Here is a 26,504-nt window from a genome sequence, read left to right on the forward strand (position 1 = left end):
AAATTAATGAGTCTGTGGTCATTGTGGTTATTTCTGTAGGCAACCCTGAAAAATCCAAACTCTCTGTGCTGTATAGGTATGGGGCATGTCGTCTCGCCAGGGAATAACTTGGATGGCATACCTGCCGTCCAAATAGGGTGTATTAATAGCCAAAACCAAAATGGTAGTATAATTTATGTCCAGCAGGCTCTCAAGTCTCTTGTTATTTAGGTGGCTTTGCGACAAGAAGGCTGTTACAACCGCTATGTCAGAATTCAGAAAGACAAGGACAATATAAATGAATTTACCGCACAGTGGTTTTGAGGTCAACTGAAAGGGAAGCTGTTTCATAGACAGTGTAGGCTTTACTTTTAAAACGTGCACAATATTAGAAACCAGGTGAGTTTTGAGCAGGCATGGTAATGTGTGCAAACAGATAGCACACAATGTCAATTCAAACAAATCTCTCTTCCCATTGCCACTGACATATTGTATGAGAGATGATGTTGCAGGTGATCTCTGTGCGTTGATTCATTTTGCAGCTGCAATGGCTGAATGCAGATAGGGAGATGGATGTTAATTGAAGTGAATTGGAAATGACTGCTAATGAATCTTTCAGAGACGGCAGTGGGTCCCTGTCTCGGTTGCCTTTTTATTTTTATTGTTTTTACCTTTCCTTCAGCCAACCTTTTTGTAGGCTATGAATGCATTTGGTCATGTTTACAGCCTCACCTGTGGGGCATGACTTGCACGGCAGTAAAGAAACCAAATGAATATTCCTCAAAAAACTAAACAAAAGAAAATGACTTTTGAAAAAAAAAAAAAAAAAAACTACTCTGCAAATAATTTAATGTAATTTGCATTTTCTGTTTTTTTCAAAGCTGAAAGACAAGGCACAGGTATTGCCTTACATTTTTAAATATCATCTGTCATGGGTGGAGGATAGAATAATCATTTTAAACTGAATTGAATGCACAAGTATGAATATCTCCTGTAATACAGTGTGTAACAAGAACAGAATCAGAGAGCCAGTTTTGTCATAGTTTCAGGTGTGACATAAAGTCTTGTGATAAAAGAAAGACAAAGGAGAAAAGTCTAATAGCCTTTGTAGTCATCACTATGGGGTGCAAAAACGAAGAAACATCAGAATATATGCTGATCTTGTACCATCATTTCAAAGACAAAGACTGAACAAATAAACACCACAACGGTTGTGATTCCACAATCCAGGTGGGTCAAAATGGGTCTCTTCCAAATAAATAAAAAGCCCACTGAAAACAAATTGGAAGAGCTGTGCTTTAACACAAATAAACCTCACCTGTGTGTGCCATAACTTTAGGTGAGACTGCCTCTGTCCGTGGTCCCGAATGTCTCCCTGGCTTTGGAAGAATGCAGGAGGCTCTGACAGCTGTCAAAGAGGAGGAGGAGCAGGCTCTTTGTTCCTCACTTACTCTGATATTTTTTTTTCCTTTTTCAGGTTGTCATATTGTACTTTCAGCCCAGTGTGTTCCGCTGCATCCTGCTGAGATGGGTTCGACTCCTGGGATTTGCCACTGTTTACGGGACCGTGACTCTCAAGCTGTACAGGTACATTTCCTTTAATCTTCTCCCAGGTCTGCTGGGAGCAGGCTAATGGGCTATATGTCAATAAAGCACAGTCCCAGATCGGGGATCGGGTTGTCACAGAGGGTGGAATGGTAACAATGCAAAAGCATTACTCCTGTTGAATTATTGAAGGAATTCTGTATTGTGAACAACACCGCAGGCACTCTATCCATCCTTAATCATACTGAAAGGCAATAGACAAGAGAAACACGGAAAGAATATTGTTTTATGTTTTGTTTTTGCTATACTATCATATGCTAATGGATCGCAACCCACGCATAGGACTTTGGAGACAGCAATTTTGGGTATAGGAAATTGTTATGGGTCTGTCACCTTGTGTACGGCAGCTGCGTTGTAATGATTTCTCATGCATAGTCACTCTCCCTTCCATTAGACCACAGAAAGTGATTATGAATTTGAGTATCCTCCTGGGGTGGTGGAGAATGTGAGTTTGTAGCTGTTAATCTACTGCACAGATGTGAATCCCTCCTTATGGGAAAACCCGGCATCCCTTAAAATACAGCAGACAATGTGGATAACCACTGCTTTCAGATCATTGTAACGGGCCAATGGAGTGTCCGGTTGATATGCAACCCTGGACAAGCTCTGTTACAGCTGAAGTGGCTTCCACTAGTTCTCTACTCCCAGTTTATTATGACCAGGCCTTCCATCATTGAGACAGAAAATGAGGAAGTGAGAATGTGTACTTGCTTCCGATTGGTTGAGGTTCTCCTTGTGATGTGCCCTATTTTCAGTTGTAGATAAACATGTATTTTGAAGGAAAAGGAAGCTCACCTAGAGAGATGCAAATAGTATTTGTGAGTGCGTTTCCTGGGACATAGAGGCTGGCAAAAGCTCTTAACATTTCTTTTCATAAATAATGAATGCATGAAAAAGAATATTGTTTGCAGTGGCTATAAAAGGTTTTAGCTGTTTGGGCAAAAATCTTTTAACCTGGTTTCATGACTTTGATCAGCCAGTTTCTATTTATTTTCTTGTTTGTGGACAATTTGGTGATTTAAGATTCAAAGCTAAGATTCCAAGCATGAAATTACAAAGTGCTATAAATTAAAGTGCTGTGGAAATTTTTTTTTTTTATTCTCTTGTTATGGATGTTTATGTACTCAGGGTCCAAACCATTGGTTATTCCCTTTTCCTCCATTGCCTGTACACTTTGTCCTGGAATTGATCACTACTTTTTCATTTTTTAATTTGAAAAGGAAATCCAAGCATTCATTTTTGTCTTCAAAATGATTTGAAGCAAGAGGGGGCCCAGTGATTGATAACAGATTGGACCCAATCAATTAATTCAAATAAATCCAATTTGACTTGCTATAGCATTCTTAAGTAAGACTTACAAAGCACTTCAGAGTACATAACTGAGGCAGGGCACAAGTTGTAATAACAGATCAACTTTGCTTCAGCGGGATTGAAAACAAGAAAAGAGAGAAAGAGAGGAGTGTGTGTGTATGTGTGTGTGTGTGCTGGGAGGGTCATGCAAATGATTTGCAGCTCGAAATTGCTCTCGGTGGATGTATAATGCAGGTCAGACAGGCAGTCTGCCTTGCTGAGCGAGGAGCTGCAGTACCGGATGGGCAGCTTTATCAGGTCGCCGGGATGCCTGCCCCGGGATGGGGTGGGCAGCGCCAGAAGGCCTGAGTCAGCAGTGCCCAGCAGCTGAAAACACAGCAATGAGCCTGTGGCACCTGGGCTTCCCACGGGCTAGCATTCCGGAAGCGGAGGGCTGTAAAATATTAAGTGGAACCAGGGTTGCCATGAAACCCACAGAACTGGGCAACCAGTGTGCCTGACTGAGTATCAAGATCAATGCCATTTACAAACAGTGGCACTCATTTCTCTCAGTCAGCCAGTACATACAGTATATGAATATCGACATCGTTATGTAACATGATTTTCTTGACTCCTCTAACTGTGCTGCTGAAACATGTTTGGTTCTCTATTGCAAATGTAGTTTTATGCCTCCAAGACATGAACTTAAGACATTTATAAATGTGGCAACTACATTGTTCGGTGGCTGTTTTTTCCTCAATGCTAAAGTATCCTTTAAAAGATTCACAACCTTGTTAGGCCAGACAAAGCGGCTTACGGTTAAAGGGAAAATAAACAATTAGAGTCACTTAGGCAGAACTAGGAATAATGAATTGCTTTTTATTGAAGTGGCCAAGACAAGCCAAGGCGGAAAACAGAAGAGGCGGGTACAGTAACGTCAGTCCAGAGAGGCTGTCAGAGAGTGATGGAGATGGGTCACAGCACCAGCACAGACATGAGCTAGGAGATAATGAGGCCGCAACCCTTTAATTTAAGCACACGGCCGGCTAAAAATGTAGCAGAGGGCTCATGTCACATAGAAATGTCAAGGAGGGCTAATGAAATCCTTAATTAAGGAGGGGAAGATGAATTCACAAAAGGCTAATCTGGACTGAAGCCGGAGGCCGCCCAGGTTAAAGTTAACACTGGCAAAAAAAAAAAGAAAAAAAAAAGATCAATTTTTGATAAGGCTCTCATTAAGGAATCCAGGGGACGCTTTATCAGCGTAACGCCTGCGTGTGGCAGCCGTAATTTTACATGAAAGGAAGATTCAGAGTGACTTTATAATGAGGGGGGTTGGGGGATTATCCTGTTGTGGGATTGCTGTTTAAAGGACCTCATGTCTCTGGAGGCCCAGCTGCTCCTCCATTTAGAAGCGATTAAATAAACAGAGCGAGCACAGCCAGCCGCAGCCAGCGCTGCAGGTGCCCCTCCCCTGTGCCTGACGACGCGGCTGTCACTGCTGCGCATGCTCACTGACTCCGCATTGCATGGTCATATTACAAAAACGCAATGACCTCACGTGATTAATCTATGGTCCCAGTGCGTGACTGTTTTGATGGAAGTTATCCTAGACATGAAACAGTTTTCACTTGGCCATGTTTTTCCCTTTTTTAGGTCCACATAAACCATTGCTAAGTGCAATGTGGTGATGATGAAAATGATGATAATGATGATGATGATGATGATGATGATGAAGAAAATTGTTTAAATAAAAGTGAATTAGAAAATAGTTGACCCCTAGGGTGATGAATTATGAATTATGGCAGTTATAATAATGGAGGTTATAGGACCTGCTTTCTTAGCCACAGATCTGATTTTTGGAATGTTGCAAGGTTCTGACAGCTAGGTTATCTTTTGGAATCACTTTTTTTTTAACTTTATTTTAAAATATTGCCAAGGCTAAACAGCTCTGATTTCTTTTGAAATGTTGTAGTTCTTGCAGTAATGTTCTTTGATGAAATTCTAACAACCGTGTTCTTTGATGAAATGTTGCATAGATCTAAAGGCAATGTTTTCCTTTTATTTCAGGGTTCTGAAGGTGTTCCTGTCTCGCACAGCCCAGAGAATTCCCTACATGACCAGCTGGCGCGTTATGCGTCTGTTGGGCATTATTCTCCTCATCGTCTGTTGGTTTCTTGTGGCCTGGACATCGGCTGTCTGTCAGAACCTGGACCGAAACCTTTCTCTCATAGATGTGGGCTCCACTCCCGATGGACTGCAGTTTAGCATGTGTCTGCTGGACCGCTGGGACTACATGATGGCAGTTGGTGCGTATCACATTGCTTAATTTGTTTCTTAAAAAAAATAAATAAATAAATAATAATCTAGACTTCTTTTTTTTCCTCCCAGCAAGACCTTAATATACAGTAGATGCAAGTTTTACAGTTACAGGCATTTTGTGTGCCTTCAAGGATTTATTTTTGAGAAATCTATAAGTATTTGATCTATTTAAAAGTATATTTGAGTGGTACAAACCTGTGTTGTAATCCAGTATGCGTCCACCATGCAAGTATTTGAACGATCTGCTTCTCTGGTCATTTTACACCATGTATTCCGCACACCGTGTTCTGCAGCTTGAGGGCAGAGGATGCAAATCACAGTGTGTTGTTTTGGCTCTGTACTCCAGCACACTGGATTTGAAATGAAACACAGAATATGAAGTTGCAGTGCAGGCTGTCAGCATTCATTTCAGGGTATTTACATCAAATTTTGTGTTCCGTGTAGGAATGACATGGTCTCACACATTTTTGGGGACTGTATGTCATTTACAAATATTGTATGAGTTATGTGGAGTTACTTGAAGTGTATTTTCTTGCTTCATACCACAAACCTTTGAATGTTCCTATATCAGTCATTCCAAAGCCCGCAGGTTGTCATAAACTTCTGTAAATATATAAAATATTCTGCATCACACAGAAAAACTGACTGGACCAATAAAAAACATTCACTAAAACTGAAATAATGCCAAAAAACCCCAGAAAGTGATATGTTCTGCTTGGCTGAATGTTCGGAAATTTTAACACCATTTTTAACAACCACCGTTTTAAAGCGAAGTCGAGCCAAACATGTTTCTTGGGTTTTAAATTTTTTGTATAATTGTTAGAATTATTGCGGAACACATGTTCTTCCAGGCAACACCAATGAGTCATTCTCTGAAAATGAAATTGGGTTACTGGAAAATAAGTGAATAAATAAAAATAGCAGCAAAACCGTAGGCCCCACAAATAGTGCTTAAACTGCACTGAGAACGAGCTTGCAGGGTTGGTTTGGAGCTGGAAGGGATGAAAGCAGAATGTTGTTTGTGTTTTCCATCCCTGTCCTCACACTGATGGTGCAGCTCATCTAGCTACTGTATGACTAGACACGGCCATTTAATGGAACATACACAGTCTGATGTAAAAAAAAAAGGGGGGGGGGGGGGGGGTGGTGGAGCTGCAAAGTTGTTGTGTAGCTCATCAACTTTTTTCTTATTTATATACTCTTTGAGCAGAAAAAAAAACTGAAAAGTTGATGCATCACTTATTACATATCACCCCCAACCCAGTCAATAAAAATAATTTATTACATTTTTAGCATCCAGATACACTACAGAAGACAGGATTTGCTATTGCCATGGTGATGAAATATAATTTAAAGCATGACATATTAAAACTATGTAGGAAACGGTTAGGTTGGACAACAAACTGTTATTGAGGACCCACTGGTGGGCTGTGTTGGGTCTTGAGATATAATGACTAAAATAACTACGTAATAGGCTTTTCATGGACATTCGCAACAGTCAAAGTGAATACTTCTTGTTACAGCCACTTCCACAGCACTAATTGCAGTACTTATGGAATTCTGTTGACATATGTTAAAAACGCATTCTTCCCAAATCAGAACCTATGTTAGGCTACTGTGACAGGACTGGCCAGATGTTAGAAGGCCAAAAGACAAAGATGTGACCAACCACAGACTGGTGCTACCGGGTGCAGTTTTTTTCCCAGAGAAGGTGCACGACATTTACAGTGGAGACCCAGAAATAAAATAAAAAATACTCAAGCAAAAATAACATACAAAAATAACAGCACAAATATTGCTGGTTGTCTGGCTTTACAATTATAGCCAGTATAATTATAAAGTACAGAAGCTGGTCTTGCCACCTGCTCCACCATCCCCCAATGCCAGTCAGAGCCCCCTTGTTATGCTCTCCAGTTGCTGGAAGAAACCATATCCTAGTTAACTTCAATTAAATTTACACTTGCTTAAAAGTGTTAGATAACATGCCCATGCCGATTAGTTGGTGATAGCAAAATAGTACATCTTACATACATTGACAACCAAAACTGGGATGGCAGGTATGCCAGGCTCGATGTTATGGCTACACAGCACCAAGAGTTTGGCACTTCTACAGAAATAACCACAATGACCACAGACTCTCAGCCCTTAAGAATATTAACTTTTGTACCTTCTGACCTCATGTAAACACACACAATTCAGATACAACTTCACACGTCCACATAATCAAGACCCAAACTTTATTTTGTGTTTTTATCCTTTTTTTTCCTGCTGATTTTGTCATTGAAAATGCACCAGTTCCACAATCAATAATTCTCCCCATTGGACATTTAGCTACACCTTCTGCCGATCACAACATCTGCTCCAAGTAGTCTTATAAAATTAGCCAATTGCAGGATACTCGGAAACAAGGCAAAATGGACATGTAATACAGCCGCACTTCAGACAGTTTTGCTTTTGGCATTTTGACCGAGTTTAACATTAGCTAGCTTGCTAACAGTACCTGCTGTCATTGACTTAGTCGACAGAGCGAGTGTAACGTTAGTGAAGATGACAGTGAAATGAAGAAATAAAATGCCATAGTACTACCAGGTTTTGGTATCCAACCCTATTCATGACTCAGACAGCTGCATGACCACAAGGTAGGCCCTAAAAAATTGGACTACTATTGCAGGCTTCACCCAGCCAGGGGCTTGTTCTGCTGGGATGCAGCTGAGTACTATTGAAGTCTGTTTGCAACAACATTACGCGCAGCAGTCAAAATGATCAAGCATACAAGCAAGATAAATGGAGAATGTCTGGTCATCGTTCTGTGAGCTGAAGTTGAAGTGTAATTGGGTTATGCAGCAAGCCAATGATCCTAAACACAAAAGCATGTCCATATCTGAATGGCTGAATATAAACTAAATTAAGGTTTTGGAGTGGTCTAGTCAAAGCCTCACTTGAACCCAATAGAGATGCTGTGACAGGACCTGAAATGAGCAGTTTATACTTGAAAATCTACCAGTTTATCAGACTTAAAGCAGTTCTGCAAAGAAGAGTGGGCTAAAATTATTTTACCGTGATGTGAAAGACTGATAGCAAACTGTATAAAGAATTACTTACTACTCAACTATGCACTTTTGTATGTTGCTTTGGAGTCTGCTAAATAAATGTAATATTATGTAATGTACCGATCCACCTCGTTCTACTACGAAAGTTTGTTATGGGCTATTGTAATATTGCAGTGCCCATGAGCTTCAGAGATAAAACCCCATCTTGCAAGTCTCTTCAATTTTGGCAAAAGAAAAATGCGTATTTATTTCTCGGCATCCAGAAAAGGTAACGCTTAGGCCAGTGGTCTCCAACCCTGGTCCTGAAGAGCTACAGGGTCTGCTGGTTTTTGTTTTCACCTTAAAATCAGCGCCCAATTGAGACCCAAGACACCAGGTGAGTTGAGTTAACTGTGTAATCAACTGAAGTTGATGAAGACCTGTAGCTCTCCAGAACCAGGGTTGGAGACCACTGGCTTAGGCATTCTCAATTTAGCTTGCCATACCCGCGCAGAAGTGGCAAGAGCATCATTTACATATTACATACTGAAAGGATTTCGTTGGATGTAAGTTTTTGTTACGTAACACGCAGTTAACACCGCCCACTGAAAATCTGGTGTTTAGACAAGGGAAATTAAGCCTAGTTTCGGCGCAGGCTTATATACATTTTTTATTTTTTGCATGAATCATGTAAATATATTTCTTGGCTGTTTGCGAATGCAAAAAAAGGTATTAAAACAGCACATCAGCAAATTATTACCAGATTTCAGTTTCCTGGGATGTTTATTTATTTTTTTCAAATGATAATTGAGTCAGGTTAGGGGCACAGACAAATGCACAGTCCCCTTTAATTTTAACCTTGTCCTAGGTACAAACAGCAGCCCTTGGTTAGAGGACCTAAGGCATCACACTGTTATCGAGAGACAGCAGTTCAGAGATTTATTCAAGGGCTTCATGTAATGCTTGGCGAGTAATTACGAGGATTTAAAAAATTGATTGTAAAAGTCACTGGCAAGTCAAGAGGGGCGAGAACTGGAGTGATGTGCTCCCTGCATATACACTTAAAACAAAAACAAGTAAAAACAAGAGCTGCTGCATTTTGGACTTGTTGAAGATGACCCACAGCCCCTTGACTCAAGTAAAGCATTCCAATAGTCCAAGAGTGATAACACAAAACAAGAATTATTTTTCAGTGTCTAGAAGAGAGAGGACATGTTTGATTTTATATCCCAATATTTCAGCAGGATTGAAGAAGTTTCTTGGTATCCAAGGCAAGAATGGTGGTATAGCTGCTGACTGTGGCTTCGCTTACCTAGCAACTATACATCGTAATTGGACATAGATCTGCCCAGGGTGGGAGTTTTTCAGTTGGTGGCATTCTCTTATTGAATACCAGCTCCTCTGGCCACCTGGTTACCTGCAGCCTGCCTGCCCCCGGTTGTGTGTTATGGGTGTTCCTCCGATGCAGTAACTGCACTACTCAGTGCAGCAAAAAGAAGTGGCATGCACATGTCTGCACTCCTCTGAACTGTCAAGGAATGATATAGTGATTGGTTCGTCCTACAAATAGGCAGTCATTTCATAGCTGTCCAGGGTTGCCTCACTCCTCCAGTCTTTCGCCCTATCCCTGTCCTCCTCCCCCCCCACACACAAGGCTGGTAACCAACTAGACCTTGTATTCACCAGAGGCTGCTCCATTCCCCAACTTGCAGTGACTCCCCTCCATGTCTCAGACCACTTCTTTCTTTCTTTCTCCCTCTCCTATTTACTCCCCCTCAATTCATCCAATAGCTCACCCACAGTAACTTTCAGGAGAAATCTCCCTACTCTGTCACAATCCTCCCTCGTCTCCACTGCTCTGTCTACACTTCCCCCTCCTGCGTCTTTCTCTAACCTGCCAGTTGACCTTGCCACCTCCACCCTCAACTCCTGCCTCTCTCAGTCCCTCGACTCACTTTGTCCTCTTGTCTCCAAACCAGCACGCTCCTCACCCCCCTGCCCATGGCTGACCGAGTCACTACGCTCCAGCAGAACATCACTGCGGGCTGCAGAGAGAAAGTGGAGAAAATCCCGATCCTCTGATGACCTGACTGCATACCATACCCTGCTGGCGACTTTTACATCTGCCCTCACGTCTGCAAAAGCCTCTTTTTTCCAATCCAAGATCAGCGCATGTGTCTCTAATCCACGTAAACTATTCTCCACCTTCTCTTCCCTCCTCATTCCTCCTCCACCCCCACCTCCCTCTTCCCTCTCCGCAGATGACTTTCTGGCCGCCTTTGAAGGAAAGGTGGCTACAATCCGGAACTCCTTCACCCATCCAGTGAGCCCCCCAACCCCCCAGGACAACCCCACAGCCACACTGACCTCCTTTGAAATGCTGGAGGACTCCGATGTATTACAACTGATCACCTCTCATCGCGCAACCACCTGTCCACTTGACCCCATCCCATCTAAAGTTCTCCAATCTATCTCCAGCGAGCTCCTTCCCTATCTGTCTTCCATTATTAATTCCTCTCTCTCCTCTGGTCATGTTCCCTCTGTTTTTAAGACGGCTCGTGTTACCCCACTACTCAAAAAACCCACCTTAGACCCCTCCGATGTAGCAAATTATCGACCCGTATCCCTTCTACCCTTTCTGTCCAAAACCCTCGAACGAGCAGTTCTTAAACAATTAACCTCTTTTCTCCATCAGAACAACCTGCTAGACCCTCACCAGTCTGGCTTCCGATCTGGGCACTCAACAGAGACTGCACTCCTAGCTGTGACGGAGGCACTTGCCACTGCAAGAGCCTCACGCCTTTCCTCTGTCCTGATCCTTCTTGACCTGTCTGCAGCTTTTGACACGGTCAACCATAAAATACTCCTCTCCACCTTGGCTGGGATGGGAATTGCCGGGACTGCCCTGTCTTGGTTCGCTTCCTATCTTGCAGATAGGACCTACCAGGTCACCTGGAAGGGGTCTGCCTCTGCTTCTCATCCACTTGTTACGGGAGTGCCGCAGGGATCTGTACTGGGTCCTCTGCTGTTCTCCTTATACACCAGATCTCTTGGTTCAGTCATTAATTCACATGGTTTTTCCTATCATTGTTATGCAGATGACACACAACTCTTCTTTTCTTTCCCCCCCTCGGCCACACTGGTCAATGATAAGATCTCTTCCTGCCTGGCTGACATCTCCACCTGGATGGCCAGCCACCATCTGAAGCTCAACCTCAACAAAACTGAGCTGCTCTTCTTCCCGCACAAGACCTCCTTGCTTCGTGAACTCTCAATCACGGTTGATGGCACCACAGTGACTGCCTCTCACTCTGCCAAGAGCTTGGGGGTGGTCCTGGATGACCAACTGGACTTCAAGGAGCACATCAAGGCAACATCAAGGTCCTGCAGATTCCTCCTATACAACATCAGGAGGATTCGACCATACCTGACGACGCACTCCACCCAGCTGCTCGTCCAGGCTACGGTGACCTCTCGCCTTGATTACTGCAACTCTCTCCTTGCAAACCTGCCAGCTTGTGCCATACAGCCACTACAGATGATTCAGAATGCCGCTGCCCGGCTCATCTACAACCTCCCCAAATTCTCCCACGTCACTCCTCTGCTGCGATCACTTCACTGGCTACCGGTCGCTGCCAGGATCCGATTCAAAGCCCTGACCCTTGCCTACACTGCCGCCAACAGGACAGCCCCCATCTACTTGCAGGACATGACTCAATTCTATGTGCCTGCTCGACCACTCCGCTCTGCAGCAGCAGGGCGTCTTGTAACCCCTCCCACCCGCCCAAAGGGATCACAGAGCTTCTCCACCCTAGCTCCCCAGTGGTGGAACGAACTCCCCGTCCCTCTCCGAACCTCCCCCTCACTATCCATCTTCCGCCGTGGCCTGAAGACTCATCTCTTCAGACTATACCTAGAATAACCACCACCATGCTGTGTGTATATATATACATATTAAAAAAAAAAAAAAAAAAAAAAAAAAAAAAAAAAAAACCCCTTTTTTCCTTGTCACTTGTTACATGTTGCCCCATCCCTGCACTTCTTGGTAAATTGTATTTGTCCTAATACTCTAGCTTAATCTTCTGCCTAGTTTGGCTTTGCAGATGTTAGACCAGGATAGTGTTCATTGTTCTCAGCTAGAAATAGCTGTACAAAATAAGTAATTGTACCTTACTGAACCCGTGTTCAGCAGTTGTCTACGATCATGAAAATGCACTTCTTGTACGTCGCTTTGGATAAAAGCGTCTGCCAAATGAATGTAATGTAATGTAATGTAATAGCTAGGAGAAAAAGAGAGGTTTTTGGCTGTCTGCTAACGGTCTTGTCTGTTTCTGTGTGTCCTTCATTCAGCTGAGTTTCTGTTCCTACTGTGGGGAGTGTACCTTTGCTACGCTGTGAGGACGGTGCCTTCAGCGTTCCATGAGCCTCGCTACATGGCTGTTGCCATCCACAATGAGCTTGTCATCTCTGCAATATTCCATATCATAAGGTAAGCAATCAGGAGACATATTCATCAGCTGAGTGGAGAGAAAATATTGTCATGATAATAGATTGCTTAAAGGTGTTTTAATAACATTTTGATTTATCACTTTGCATACCTTCTTTTTAATATCATCTGCTAAATTTCTTTGCAATACCATTTTCTCTTTGTTTCTGTTATCCAAATTACTGCTGCTCCAATTTATGGTTTTATATTTTTAAAATATCTTTTTAATTTCATAAACGTTAGTTTGAAATGTTAAAAAAAATAAAAATCCTGTGTAAGAAAGCATAGTAACCTAATAATTGCTGAAATTTTTTACTGAAATAATAACAGAAAATCAAATTACACCCTAACTGGGCCTTATGACGCCGCTTACCAAATATAAAAGTCTGCACCGCAAAACTGTGCCTTTACTTCAGAGTAAGTTTAGACTTGCTTTCAGAGTTTAGATGTGCTACTCTTATTGGTAATTTAAGAGTGCTAACAGTTCCCAGTTTCTGGACAACACCTTCCATGCCATCAGTTCAAGTTACTGCATCTACAAAAACATGCAGCGTCAACTGGATCAAAGTGCTGAAAATTCAACACATTCCAAAGCCATCACCACTGAGGCAGCACAACTCTACCACCAAACTTGGATTTGTGCTGCAAAGCAGGATCACACTGTAACCAAATGCTTTTTGGAATCAAACGACACTCAAAGGGATATCAAACCTTACTTGTAATTATTAAGGAAGACAATTATCGTGCAATTTATGAATGTTTTGGTCTTTGGACAAACACCTGAACAAGGGGTTACAATAAAGTTATATCGCAAAATGTGAAAATCCTAGTCTACTTTTCCAGGAAATTTATCAATATGTTCGAGCTTCTTAAGCACAGTGTGCCTGAACTCCCGCTTGCTCAGAGTCTCTACAGATATGTTTTTGCAGTAGTAATTTTTTTTTATGGTGCTCTGAATACCAGTTTGTGGCTGCCTGTAATGAACATTGACATGCTTTCATGAATGACAACATTGTGTTATTCAGCTGACATTTAGAACCACATTCCCAGATGGAAACAACATAATAACATCAGATTATTTGGCAATTAGGCTTGTCCAGTCACTTCATAATATGGGGCATTTGCTTGTGCCAGAAGGGTTACATTTTAATTAAACCTTAACCGGGATGGCATATTACTTCATGGTGAATTTTTCTAGGTTCATAAAGTATCCAGAGTGTAGGTTGAATTGATCTGTTCAGATTTTGAAACTTAAAAAATATGAGTAATTTGGCAGCAAGTTAAACAATGGAGTGCTTTGTAGATGCTATAGTCTTCTAGCCTTTATCTGAGCTTTCATTTGGACTATTTTTTTATTTTATTTTTGCTTTGATCCTGCAACTTAAAAGAGGGATATACACCTCGCAGAATGTCTTCTTGTCCTGTCCAATATTTGAGAAGCTGGGAGATTTTTTTTCAAGGACTACACCGCCATGTCACAGCAAAAATAGCTTGTTGATTCAGCATTCAAATCCCTCAAGTTCCCGATGACAAGGGTCACACAATGTTGTGGAGCAGCAAGAATGTTGTCTGCTCAATTGCGTATTAATGTTGGAAACACGCTTCAGAAACCCCAGGATGAGTATATTTGCCATCTCCTGTCAATTGCTGATTCTGTGAGCCAATCAGAAGGTAGCTCTCCATAACCAATAATAAAAATATTGTCAGAACAGTAATGTGTGTTAGGTAGATGATTCTATGGTATTTAATTTTCTTGTAATATACTATAAAATGACTTGAAAGTAGTGCTGTAATATCAGCAGCAAAAAGATTCAGTAATGATACAAAAAAGTGAAATGCAACCGGAGAATAATGTACAGTCCTGGTGTACCCCCCGCCACGTTAGTTTTTACCCCAACCTTGGTGTTAAATGTATCATTTTCATTCTCTGTACTTTCGGTCAGATTGCTAGTGAATGGTATGTCCCAAAAATTTAACTGTGGTGTGTAATCATAGCCAATGGGTGTAGGTTGTTTGTATTAAAAAAGACTAATCTATCTCTAGTAATATTTTCAGAACTGAGCCAAATACAAAAACCGTTATTTCCCCCACTCTCCCCTATACAGTTGAAGGCTTGCCACTAGTTTGGGCTTTGCCTCTGGAGCGCTGGAGTTTTGAATTCAGTAAACTTCCAAGTATGCCTTCGTGACAGATGATGGCTGAGGCTTAACAGAATTTCACACTCCCACTTATGAACATTAATACTTAACCTGAGGCCCAAATGTATCTTCATGCACTTATTTACTGTGTTTTTCTGCTGGACTTGGTCAATTTTGTTGAACTTGTGACCCGGTTATAGCTGGTTTGTTTTGCCTCCGGGCTCAAGAGAGAAAGTAAACATGTTCATTTTTACTTTGGGAATTATTTTCTGTATGTTCATGAAGCATAGTTCAACATCAGCCCATTAAAAGTTATTAACTTGTAATTACACATAGGGATTAAAAATGGATGTGTGGATATAAGTTTATGCACATAATTACCCGCTCAATACATTTTATTTTCATAATATACTTTTATTATCCCTAATTTTCATGAATCGCCTAGTGGCATACATCCATGTTTTCTGCCCTACAACAAAGCAGTACATGGCTCCATTAGTAAATTTTGGTACATGGGGATGAAATAAACTGGAATATTTATTTATTTATTTATTATTCATCCAGGTGTGTTCAATGGGATAGAAATTTCTTTTTTTAGGGAGCCCTGCCCCACTTCCATGAGAAAACCTTATATTTGTGGTTTCTAGAGAAGATGGGGATGTTTTCATTATCATCAGGAGGAGACTACATATATTTAATCAAAGATATGGTTCAGGGGAGCATTTATATATGTATGTAAATGGATTTTAAAGCAAACAGATGCATGTTTCCAGCAACAGCATTGAAAATCCAAACGGGAAGGTTGAGAGATTTATGCTTACGCAGGCAAGCCAGAGAAGACTTATACTTGGGCTTAAAATAACTTTGTTCTGTTACAGTATATATCCTGTTACTGTTCTTCTTGCCGTCTGCAGCCTTTGCGAGCTCTGCTGGTTTTATTGTGTCATTTTCATTCAGATAATTCAGATACATATATTCACTTTGAGGCTACAAAGCCAGATAAAGAATTTTTATCAAATTAAATCTGTCAAAAGTCAATGTAAGAGCAAATCTGGGATTTTTCATCAAACATCCCTATTCATCATTGATATGTATATGTCAGTTGATTGAAATTTTGATTATATGTCATTATTGAATATAATAATAATAATAATAATAATAATAATAATAATAAGCGCAAACAGCCAATATTGCACCACTTAACAAGTGGCCAATCAGTTCCTCTCTATTAGCATGCCTAATTCCGTAGGTCTCCTCTATGTAATTAGTAGGGATGGTGCTGACTACAAATATCATATTCGACAACGCTCGAATAATGCATTATCCCTGAATGTTTCCTCTACCCAAATTTAGGCCAATATTATTCAGATTAGGATCTTTTTTCCTATCTCTCTGATGCGATTTGCTCAGAAGTCAGCACCAAGTTTCTCGATTAGACACACACACACACACACACAGCTGCAGAGAGACAGTGAGTTTCTTTTAACGCTAGATAGGCTAGAGCAACACCAATGTGCTTTGGGAACTTTATAATTTAAATTTATCCAATTTAAATTATAAATGACTTTCCTAAATATTTAGGCTTCAACGAACTGTTTTTTAAATTTGAAAAAATCTACTTAGTAAAGAAATACAGGTAGTTCGTGCCATTTTCTTCACAACCCCCAACAATAGACAACTGGTGTTTTTTTCCCAGGTGCAAACATGTCGCTGTCTACTCCAGCATGCTGTTCAGCAACTGAATGACCAGTGCTTTGATACGAGTTTCCCAATCAAACGCTATCGAAACTAACTTCGTACTTATAATCAAGCAAAATTCATTCACTGCAATGGTCTGATGTTATTGATAAAGCCTTTAGGATGGGGCTGAATAATTGTGGACCCTTCTGATTGTGTACTGGACACTGCACTCGGAAATCTTATGCTTCTTTGCAATTTCTCACTTGGAATAACCATCTTGACACAATATGTTTACTTGCCCCCACACATCTAAGCCTAACTCTTTCTTCCTTTCCATATTTATTGCTATTTTAGTGCCTATTTCACTTGCCCTACAGGCTAAAGGCAGTAGTTTACCTGACGTTTAAAAAAATGAACTACATAAGATTAAATTTAGTTAAGTTTGCTCAATTTAATAACCCATCTACCTCCTGCCTACCCCTCAACCTCCCACTTTGCAAAATGATTGGATAGACTTCCAATAATTTGTTTAATTGTAATTAAAGCCAACAGGGGCTATTTTGAGGACACATTTTTATTTTATTTTTTGTGTTATTGTCGGTAGAAATAGAAAAAAAGGTTTGTTCCTTGGTTTGTTATTCAATAAATGTGCATATATTAACTGAATTCTTCTCTACCTAAAATGTTTTTTAAAAACCGCAGGTGGCCTAATAATTTTGGCCTGTACTGTTCGCAATGCAATTCAAGTTATATTGAAGTTGAATTTCATCTAACTTTTTTGTATCACATTTTAATAATAACTTTGACCTGACTGTAACCAGAGACATTGTGAAATTAAGCTGTCCTATTTAAATACAGGGATGCATTTGTTTGGCTTCTTGGTCCTTTGCTTTGCCTGTTTGTCACACTCAGTTTGTTTGCTAACATCGGTATAAATGTCAGGAAGGGCTAGGGAATTACATTGGCATTCACTTGTAAACATATCTGGTGATGATTACGATGTCAGCATGACCATACAGCACTTATTCTGATTTTTATTACTAGGTTAGTGATCCTAGCCTATCAATCAAAGCTATAATAATTTATACTATTGCTGCAGTTTGTTTAAAGCAACCCTGGGGTCGGCTTTTCACCCTAGTTGGAGGTTGAACCACATTAGTAGCATAAAAAGTAGCACAGCAAGTTATGGCGCTTCTCCACCACCGTGCTGTGCCGGAATCCGTGCTCCCGCTTTGTTTTGCCTTCTCCACTGCCACCTGACTCGTGCCGGGCCGCAAGTACCCGTGCCAATTTTAGCTACTGCTCTGGGGTAGGTACCAAAGGTACTATCCGTGCTGCAATTTGATACTGTAGATCGTTGATTGGTCAATGGAAATCGTCACAAATACATCATTCCATGTTCAGTTTGTTCACCGGCAGCAACTGCCATTTTAAAATACCACAACAGCAAGAGAGAGTAATGTTAACTAGCGAATTCTACAGTCAATATCTGGGACTAAATAAATATACAACCTTACCATTGGTTTTATGCGTAGAGATGTCCCTTTTGAGACTGAGTGATCATATATTGTCTTGGACAATCTGCAAAATATATGCTTCATTTATGATGCCTGGGTACCTTCCAAAATATCTGTGCGTAATACCACACGTGTTGTTTACGGCGTTGTCACCCTTTCTCGTACAGTCTGGCTTGATTGACAATTCATTTATTCAGTAGGTGAGAGTATAAGCTTTCTAACGATGTATAACATATCTAATTTTGCTTTTGGAATAGTGTTTTATAGGTCAGCGCAACCAAAATCTTTCTTATCATCGCATTCACTTACGCATTCTCTCTGTGATCGCAGTAAAAGACTTAAGACGTAATGTAAGTATTACTGCTCAACTATTTAGGTTATATACGTTATTTTTAAAATTGAGTGTCTTTAAATAGGTTAGTGGTATTATATAATGTGGATATTTCACACTGTAATGTTAGCGTTAGTTAGTAGTGTAATAGTTTTTTGTGATGCATACAACAGTGATGACGAGAGTGTTGGAACATTGCCAAAATGTGGTGAACGGTGAAAATTGTTTTCATATCGTCCCATCCCCATACAAGAAAACATACAAGAGTACACAGTATAGAAATACGTACAAGAGTTAATTAATACACGTTTAAAACGCCTTACCCCGCTTTACTCCTCCCATTACTCCTCCTACCTTCACGGGTCTGTTGTGTAATGGAGAAGTGCAACAGGCAATTATTGACCTGATAACTGTATGGACAATAAAAATAATAGATATATGTAAAGAAAACACAGAAAAGTGTCATTTGAATTGATTCTATTAAATAATTATTAAAGTATAATAATTTCCATTTGCTTGATTACTTATTGCTCAGCACTTGTGTTATTTTATAGTCTCCACCCTTGTGTTATTTTATAATCTCTTTATCAAGGCGGTGGATAAATTTAGAGTTCTGTGTTTACACAATTTAACATGAATCTACAATGTGTCACACAATCAGTGTCATAAACTAATGTGGTTTGTTTGTAAAATTACAGCTCTCTCGGTTAAAAGACATTAGACTCTGTTAGATCATGCTATAAAACTCAGTTGATGGTGCTTGGGGGTTCAGGCATCTCCTCGCAAATCTAGGCCTGAATCTTTTTGTCTCTCTGTTTCCAGGTTCACTTTAGCCTCTGGACTCCACCCTGATTGGATGCTTATGTTATTCTTCTCTCACACTCACCTGACGGTGACCGTGACTCTGGGGCTGCTGCTTGTCCCAAAGGTATGTCATGTGACATCCCCCATGACCGTTTTCCGATTCCTACACCAGGAAGCACCTGCCCAAGTATATGTACACAGAACCCTGACCTTTGCATAACAACTCACAGGTGTAGGATCTGTAGACACCTCCCAAACCCACAAACTGCTCTTATTGGTGGCTGGTAAGTCCACTCTTTAATTGAATAAATGCCAGTAGTCATTTTGAGCCTGACAGCCTGACATTACCCTGGACTATCCCTCCACAGTTCTTATTCACAGGGACTCATACTAGGGATGACATCGCCACAGAGGCCTATGAGGATGAGCTGGACATGGGCCGGTCTGGATCCTACCTGAACAGTAGCATAACTTCAGCTTGGAGTGAACACAGCCTCGACCCTGAGGACATCCGGGTTTGTAGACTCCGCTTCCATTCCCCCTTGCCCCCAAAAATGCATGTTGCCATATTCAATTACCTGCCAATGCTTAACTTGTATGTAACCTGTCAAATACTGAGTAGCGGCAGTTTTTTATTGCAGACCCCAGATGAAATCGGCCCGCTCAGTTCTATTAATGGCTGTGGCGTAAGGTCTTGCGACAGCCTTTGGGAAAAACGTACCAATGTGAGCAGAGGTTATTGTTGTTTGTTAGAGCTGAAGAAGTCTCTATTCAAAGATAAAAAACATAACAGTCTATACATATTTTTGGGAAGGCCTGTTTATTGAAGAAGCATATTAATCACCTAAAGATAAATCTTGCTTCAAGGAGCAGACACAGTGCATATTTTGGTATGTGCAATTACATTATGCTTACATTTGGAAAAATATAATTAAAAATGATATACAGAGGCTGTTTCAGTCCTAACAATTAAACACAATTCATGTCCGTAGTTAATCTGTTCAAAGATGTCCTGTCATTTATGTCAAAGAGCATGCCGTAGAGTTTCAAGCACTGTCTGTAGTTACTGTACAGTATGTGTTTTAAATCTGTATTTAAAACCTGTATTGCATGTTCCATGTGCAAATGAACAGTTTTATTTTTCTTTTTAACATGTTTTTCAACTAACACACTTGTATTTTCACCCTAAAATGATCTCCTGGCAAGCCATTAATGATTTTTGTGAATTTTGTTTTTCCTTCTGTTTGCTTTAAAATTTTTTTTAAAAAAAACAACAGGAAGAGCTGAAGAAGCTGTATGCCCAGCTGGAGATCTACAAGCGCAAAAAGATGCTGGCTAACAACCCCCACCTGCAGAAGAAGCGGAGCTCCAAGAAGGGCTTAGGTCGCTCCCTCATGCGGCGAATTACTGAGATCCCGGAGACAGTGAGCCGGCAGTGCAGCCGGGAGGACAAGGACCAGGGGGATCATGGGAGCAACCGAAACAGCATCTGTGCCCTGCGGAAGAACCCCTTCGACCCTTCCCATGCTTCCAAGTCCAAGGACGACTCCTCCAAAAGCAAGGTCTTCTCCCTCAAGAAGTCCCACAGCAGCTACGACCATGTGCGGGATCAGAGCGAGGACTCCAACAGCTCAGCCACAGAAAAGATGGAGGTCTCAACCACTGAGAGTTCGCTACTGGATGCCCTGATAGGCAAAAAGCTGGTAAAGAAGAAGTCTGTGGACAAGGTGGATGTTGAATCCACTGAGTCCGTTCCCCTTGTGTGCAAGTCTGCCAGCGCGCACAACCTGACTGCTGACAAGAAGCCCATCCACCCCAGGACTTCCATGCTGCAGAAGTCCTTGAGTGTCATTGCCAGCGCCAAGGAGAAAACCCTGGGACTCACAGGCAAAACCCAGAGCATGGAGGATAGTGGCAAAAAGAGCCACCACAAAGGCAAGGAGGGCAAAGTTGCCCCAGAAACAGAAGAGAACCAAGACTGCTACCCAAAGTTGATACCTGCCAGCCAGTCAGTGGAGTACAAACAGACAGCCGGCAAGGCTGGGATCATGAAGCAGCAGGTGAGCGGGAGCCAGCCGTCCATCTGCTCCGAGGCAGCAAAAAACAAAGAGCTCTATGACCTCTCCGAGGTGTGCCCCTGGGAAATGGAGGATGTCCCCATGCCTTCTGAAAACAGGGTACAGAAACACGTGTCCATTGCCCCGAGGGAGACCACAACATTCCATGGGAATGGCACCAAGGGGAAGCTGCAGCAAAAGCAGAAGACCAGATCAGAAGATCAGAATGCTTCAAATGACAAGCGCTCAAACCAGAAGCCGGTGGACAGGTCGGACATATGCCCCTGGGAAGCCAAGGGAGATGATGGACCGGGCCTGGTGGAGACTGTCAATCCTCAGGTGGCCCATCAGGCAGCCAACTCTACTGGGGAGAAGGCCAAAATACAGTTGGCCGAGGTGTGCCCATGGGAAGAACCGCTGGCTAAGGTGGTCGAGGCAGTCCAACTGCCAGACAAGGTCAGGGCAAATAAGTGTGCCTCATCAGTGGACGCTAAAGTAAAGGAACCCAAGCCAGATCAGCCTAAATCCACTGGCAGCCTCCTGCAGCCCTCCACCACCAAGGCGGACGTCTGCCCTTGGGATTATGACACTCCACTAACCCCCAGTCCTGAAAAGACTCCCAGTCCCACTCAGGTTTCTAAAAAGGAATCTCCCCCAAAAAAGAAAGGGGCACTGCCCATAGCCACAAAAACGTCAGAGAGGGAAACAGAGAAGGAAAAGGCAAAAGACAAGGATGAGGAGAAAATAAAGTCAAAGAGCAAGGAGAGAAGTATATCCAGCAAACCTGCAGAGAAGCATATGACCAAATCTAAAATGGCAGAGGTCTGTCCCTGGGATGTTGCGAGCGGTCAGGAAATGCCAGTGACAGACAAACGGAAAAGCGCGACAAATGAACTGGGGCCAGTCAAAAGCAAGCAAGCCGACATTTGCCCGTGGGATTACGAGGCCGTGCCAGACAGCAAAGGACTAGACAGAAATGCTTCCACAGTGAAACAAAATGCCACAAGTTCCAAAGGGGGGGTTGCCAGCAATGCTAGAATGGCTGATGTTTGCCCATGGGACTTCGATGATCAGACATCAGGAAAAAAGGCATGACACTAGATTGGACATATGTTGAATGTTTAGTTCTCATTATACAGTACATTTTTTTTGTAAGCCTTTCAATTAGGAGGCATGAAGAGGTTTTTTTTGCACAAGTTGCCTTTTTTCCAATGTTTTAGTTCTGTGTTGTGTTTTTTTATTTTGGAAAAAAAAAGCAAAGAACAAAATGAGAAACTGTCTTAAAATGAAGCATTCCAGATTCCTACTGAGTATTTGCTGAATTCTTATAAGATTAAAGTTGGTCTTACAATTATGCAACTCTAAGTCACTTTATCTGCAGTGTAGAATATTTTCATGAATTTGTTACATTGCATGTGTACACAGACATTTTTTCAATCAGTTCTTTCATTTCCATTCAAAATGCATTGCTTGTAGTGCATTTTAGTTTATTTCACAAGACAAGATTATACAAGAGTATAATGCCCCTGCTGGAACTTGCTGGACAGGATATTATGTAAATATGTGCTTTAATGCTGGCTTAATGGATGAATGTGTACACAGGTTAAGCATGAGTCAAGCAAGGGGCTCAGTACACAAAACATAAGGATGCCAAAGACATAAGATGTAGTGCAAAACATCTCTCAAACTTCACTACACGCCTCAAAAACACAGACTCAAAGAAGAACAAAACTGAAAAATTAAAGCAAAACTGGCAATGGAGCCAATTATAGCACTTTATTACATGTCTCTGTGGTCTCACCAAGATTACTGGAGAAATCTTTTTTCAGAAAAGATTCCTTTTCAACATATTCAGCTGGGCTAATCAAAAGGTTTCTGACAGGTCGCTGTATAAAGCTTCATAACGCGAGAACCTCATTGAGTGTTCAATGTGCAAAGCAAGGCTCCTTTGGTTTTGATTAATGTTTCCTAACTCTTTCTTCTGTTTGGTGTGAGAGTATTCTGAAGCCCTTAAGGTAAGCAATGCTACCGGGCCTTCAGAAGTAAACCATGTGCCTCATCTGTCTAATTGTTGTAGCCTTAGATATGTGTTGGCTGAAAGTAGAGCCTCTCCAAGTGCAGATAGATCATTTCTCTTTAACTATTTAACACATGATAAACCATGGTGGAGACAAACTGAAGCCATAGTCAGACAGGTTTCAGCAAATATTTAAAGCTGGTTCAAACCATTGTTAGTTCAAGACATCCCTTTTTGTGAGTAGGGAGAAGAGTTTTGATTTGATTGACAGCAGTTGTCTGTGGGCTCTAGAGGTTTCAGTGGTATTTTTGGGCAATGATAGTTAACAACTTGGCAGGTGCAAGCAAGGATCTCTGAGTGAGGCTCAGTGATTGAAACCGCAAAAAAGTAAATAAAAACAGAAAAGTAAAAAAATAGATTCAACCGTTTCCTGTTAGATTTAGTATTTGTGCAAGTCATTACCTAGACAAAACAAATAAATGACATCATATTTCTTATATGAATACATATAGAATATTTTAAAGGATAATTATTTTTACATTATTTATTTATCTACATATCTGTGCAGATCTAATTTATTCAAACTGCTTTTCTTGGTCCTGAGTTAAAGCTCAATGCATTGGACTATGAAACATTCTTTTACAGTTCAGTGGTTTCTTAAATTATTAATTTCTTTTTTTAAGTGCTTTTCCCTGTACCTATAGCAGATACATTTGAATATATATTTTTTCACCATAATTGCAGAACAATCTTTTATTATTCATTTTGGAACATTCTGTGTTTTGAGATTTTTTATTTATTTTTTTGCCAAATGTATCATCAAATACAGATTTCTTATGGAGTACCTTGAAGATTGTAAATGGAGTGATCTTTTACTCTTAAAAGGCGGATATTTCCAACTGTTCAATTATTAAACTAGATGTAATGATGCAGGTTGTTTCTTTTGTAAGTTTAGGAAAGACATCAACACATACTTCTGAAGGCTTCCAAAGGATATAGATATAATGAAGCAGAAAGTATTGAGATTACTGTCACTGTTTTAGAATAAACCAATTGCAATTTGTGTCATTTGAGTCAGAGAGAGAATTTTTTTTGTAGATTTTCACTCCTGAGTTTATTTTTATAGAGAAGAAATATTAAACACAAATCAGTTTTTGTTCTCCTTAAGAAATGCTCACATCTCATACACTAGTATGCTGCCTCTGGCCCAATTCTCCTTACATTGATCATGGTGTTTTCAAACTAGGTGAATACAGCTATTGTAAAGAAAAACAATAACAATAATATAAAAAAATAATAATACACACAGGAGAAATAAATAGGATTGATGCAATAAGGGTGTCTTGTGGTAAGTATCTTTATGGTACATCATAGTACTCCTTTTGTTCCTGTGTATTTCTGTTGAGTATTTATTTTTCTTGTTTTGGACCAGAAGGCATTTAAGTAGGGCAAATCTCTCATAGTGTATGTAGTAGTAAACAAAATGAGTTCCCTACAGTGTAGATGACTGGCAAAATTCTGAATTACATTTTAAACCACAAAGTTTTTATATGTTTATAATGCTATTATTTTACCCACACTTATGGAGGTAAATACAGTCATGAGAGACTACTTTAGCTCAATACACCTGGTAGTAAACATTGAGTGTTTTACTTTTGTCTTTGTGATGAAATATGCTTCTCTTGATCTCTTATCCCAGTGGGAAATATTTCAAATACGCAATGTCAGCTTTAAAAAAATATTACTAGTCTATGCTGTTAGTTTATTAGTTTATCCCTGATAGGAAGTTGTGTGAATTAGAATGAACTACATCTTCCCTATTGATTCTTATGGATTGATGTTTCAGTGCAGAATTTGTGAAACATAGCTAATTGTACGACATCCATGCACAACATCCATGTACGAGACCCCCTGTCCTAACCCCCCACTCATACCCAAAAAGCACCTTGAAATTCTGAATGTCGTGCAAGAGCATGTGTGTAGCTGTCTCAGCCAATGGGAAATCATCCACTAAAAGCCTATCCCAGCAGGTCAGTGATGCCTTTGAGAGTCCATTGTTGAAAGGCACCCCTGAGTGGGCAGGCCTGTGCATCATGTTGAGTTTTGAACAGGGAAAAAAAAACTAGCATTGTTTACACCACTCCCCCATCCACTATCATCTGCCAAAATAAATACATGAATTAGCAAATAGAACCAGTTGGGTCAGACATGTAGAGGACTTGAATATCCTTAAAATTGTATCTAATTCCAATGAAAGCCTGGTCAAAATAACAGTGTAGATTTTGGTGGTGTTGGCCCAGATGAAGGTTTTAAATTAAACCTTGGTTTACCGTTTCCTTCTTCTGTTAACTTTTCACAGTTCTCCATTTCCAGTTCAACACGCGTATACTTCTCTCACATGATCTGCTGTTTCTGTGTGTAACCTTAGACCATGTCCTGGAAAATAAAACTGTATTGCATTTATCATTTTGTTTTTGGTTTGTTTTATTTTGTTTTGTTTAAATTGCTTCTTGTTAATACAGCACTTCAGCATAAGACTAAAAAAAACCCTGTCTTTACCAGTAACCGTTCCAATAACAATAATTGCGTGTCCTAATGCTAATTAGATTCCTGTTGGGTTTTTATATGGTGACTTGTTTGTTTGTTTGTTATACCGGCTTCTTTTGTGACTTAATGATGTCACCTAATGGGGAATACTACTCAATGCTGTAGCTGTAACTGTAACTGTTGCTCAAGTGGCTTCTGCATGAAAACAATAATTAGTAGGACTGACGTTTCACTGCCCTTGAAAAACTTTGATCTTTTGGACTGTTATGAATTGTATAGTGAGTGAAACTGTAACTTACCTACTGTATTACATGCTTGTTATAATAAATGCTCTATGACAAGCTTATAGCATCCACATGGAAATATTTGTTAGATTTATATTGTGTTATATTGTGATAGCATGTAAATAAAATACCTCCTCTGCAATAAAAATTTCTATGAAACTCAAACTGTGTGGCTGGACTGTTTAATTGATGGACATCTTTTTGCACCTCAGTCTGCACCAATACACACATTTTGTCAATTGCATCTGGTGAAGAGTGACAGTGTTGTGTAGAGGTTAAGCAAATGGACTTGGACCCTACTGGTTGCTGGTTCAATTATTTATATATTTATATATCCATGTAAGTCCCACTTCTAGGAAGCCCTGGCCTATTTGGGGTACTGCGCCTATACACATGGGCAAGGAACTCAGCAAGTTAT

At 40.6% G+C, this 26,504-nt stretch overlaps 1 protein-coding gene across 2 annotated transcripts in view; it reads left to right on the forward strand.

The window, feature by feature from the left end:
- The window catches only part of gpr158a (G protein-coupled receptor 158a), a 109,072-nt gene extending 82,821 nt beyond the window's left edge, over window positions 1-26,251 (forward strand). The window contains exons 6-12 of one of the 2 annotated variants that reach the window (XM_035415433.1): window positions 1,457-1,566; window positions 4,945-5,183; window positions 12,576-12,714; window positions 19,200-19,305; window positions 19,550-19,696; window positions 19,823-19,906; window positions 20,459-26,251. In XM_035415433.1, the coding sequence (XP_035271324.1) occupies window positions 1,457-1,566; window positions 4,945-5,183; window positions 12,576-12,714; window positions 19,200-19,305; window positions 19,550-19,696; window positions 19,823-19,906; window positions 20,459-22,333 (2,700 nt within the window). In that variant the 3' untranslated portion in view covers window positions 22,334-26,251. The remainder of the gene's footprint in view (window positions 1-1,456; window positions 1,567-4,944; window positions 5,184-12,575; window positions 12,715-19,199; window positions 19,306-19,549; window positions 19,697-19,822; window positions 19,907-20,458) is intronic. The other variant, XM_035415434.1, reaches the window with a different exon arrangement.
- The last annotated feature ends 253 nt before the right edge of the window (window positions 26,252-26,504 follow it).

Source organism: Anguilla anguilla, chromosome 4 (assembly GCF_013347855.1).
Source record: "Anguilla anguilla isolate fAngAng1 chromosome 4, fAngAng1.pri, whole genome shotgun sequence".
Lineage (NCBI taxonomy): Eukaryota > Metazoa > Chordata > Actinopteri > Anguilliformes > Anguillidae > Anguilla > Anguilla anguilla.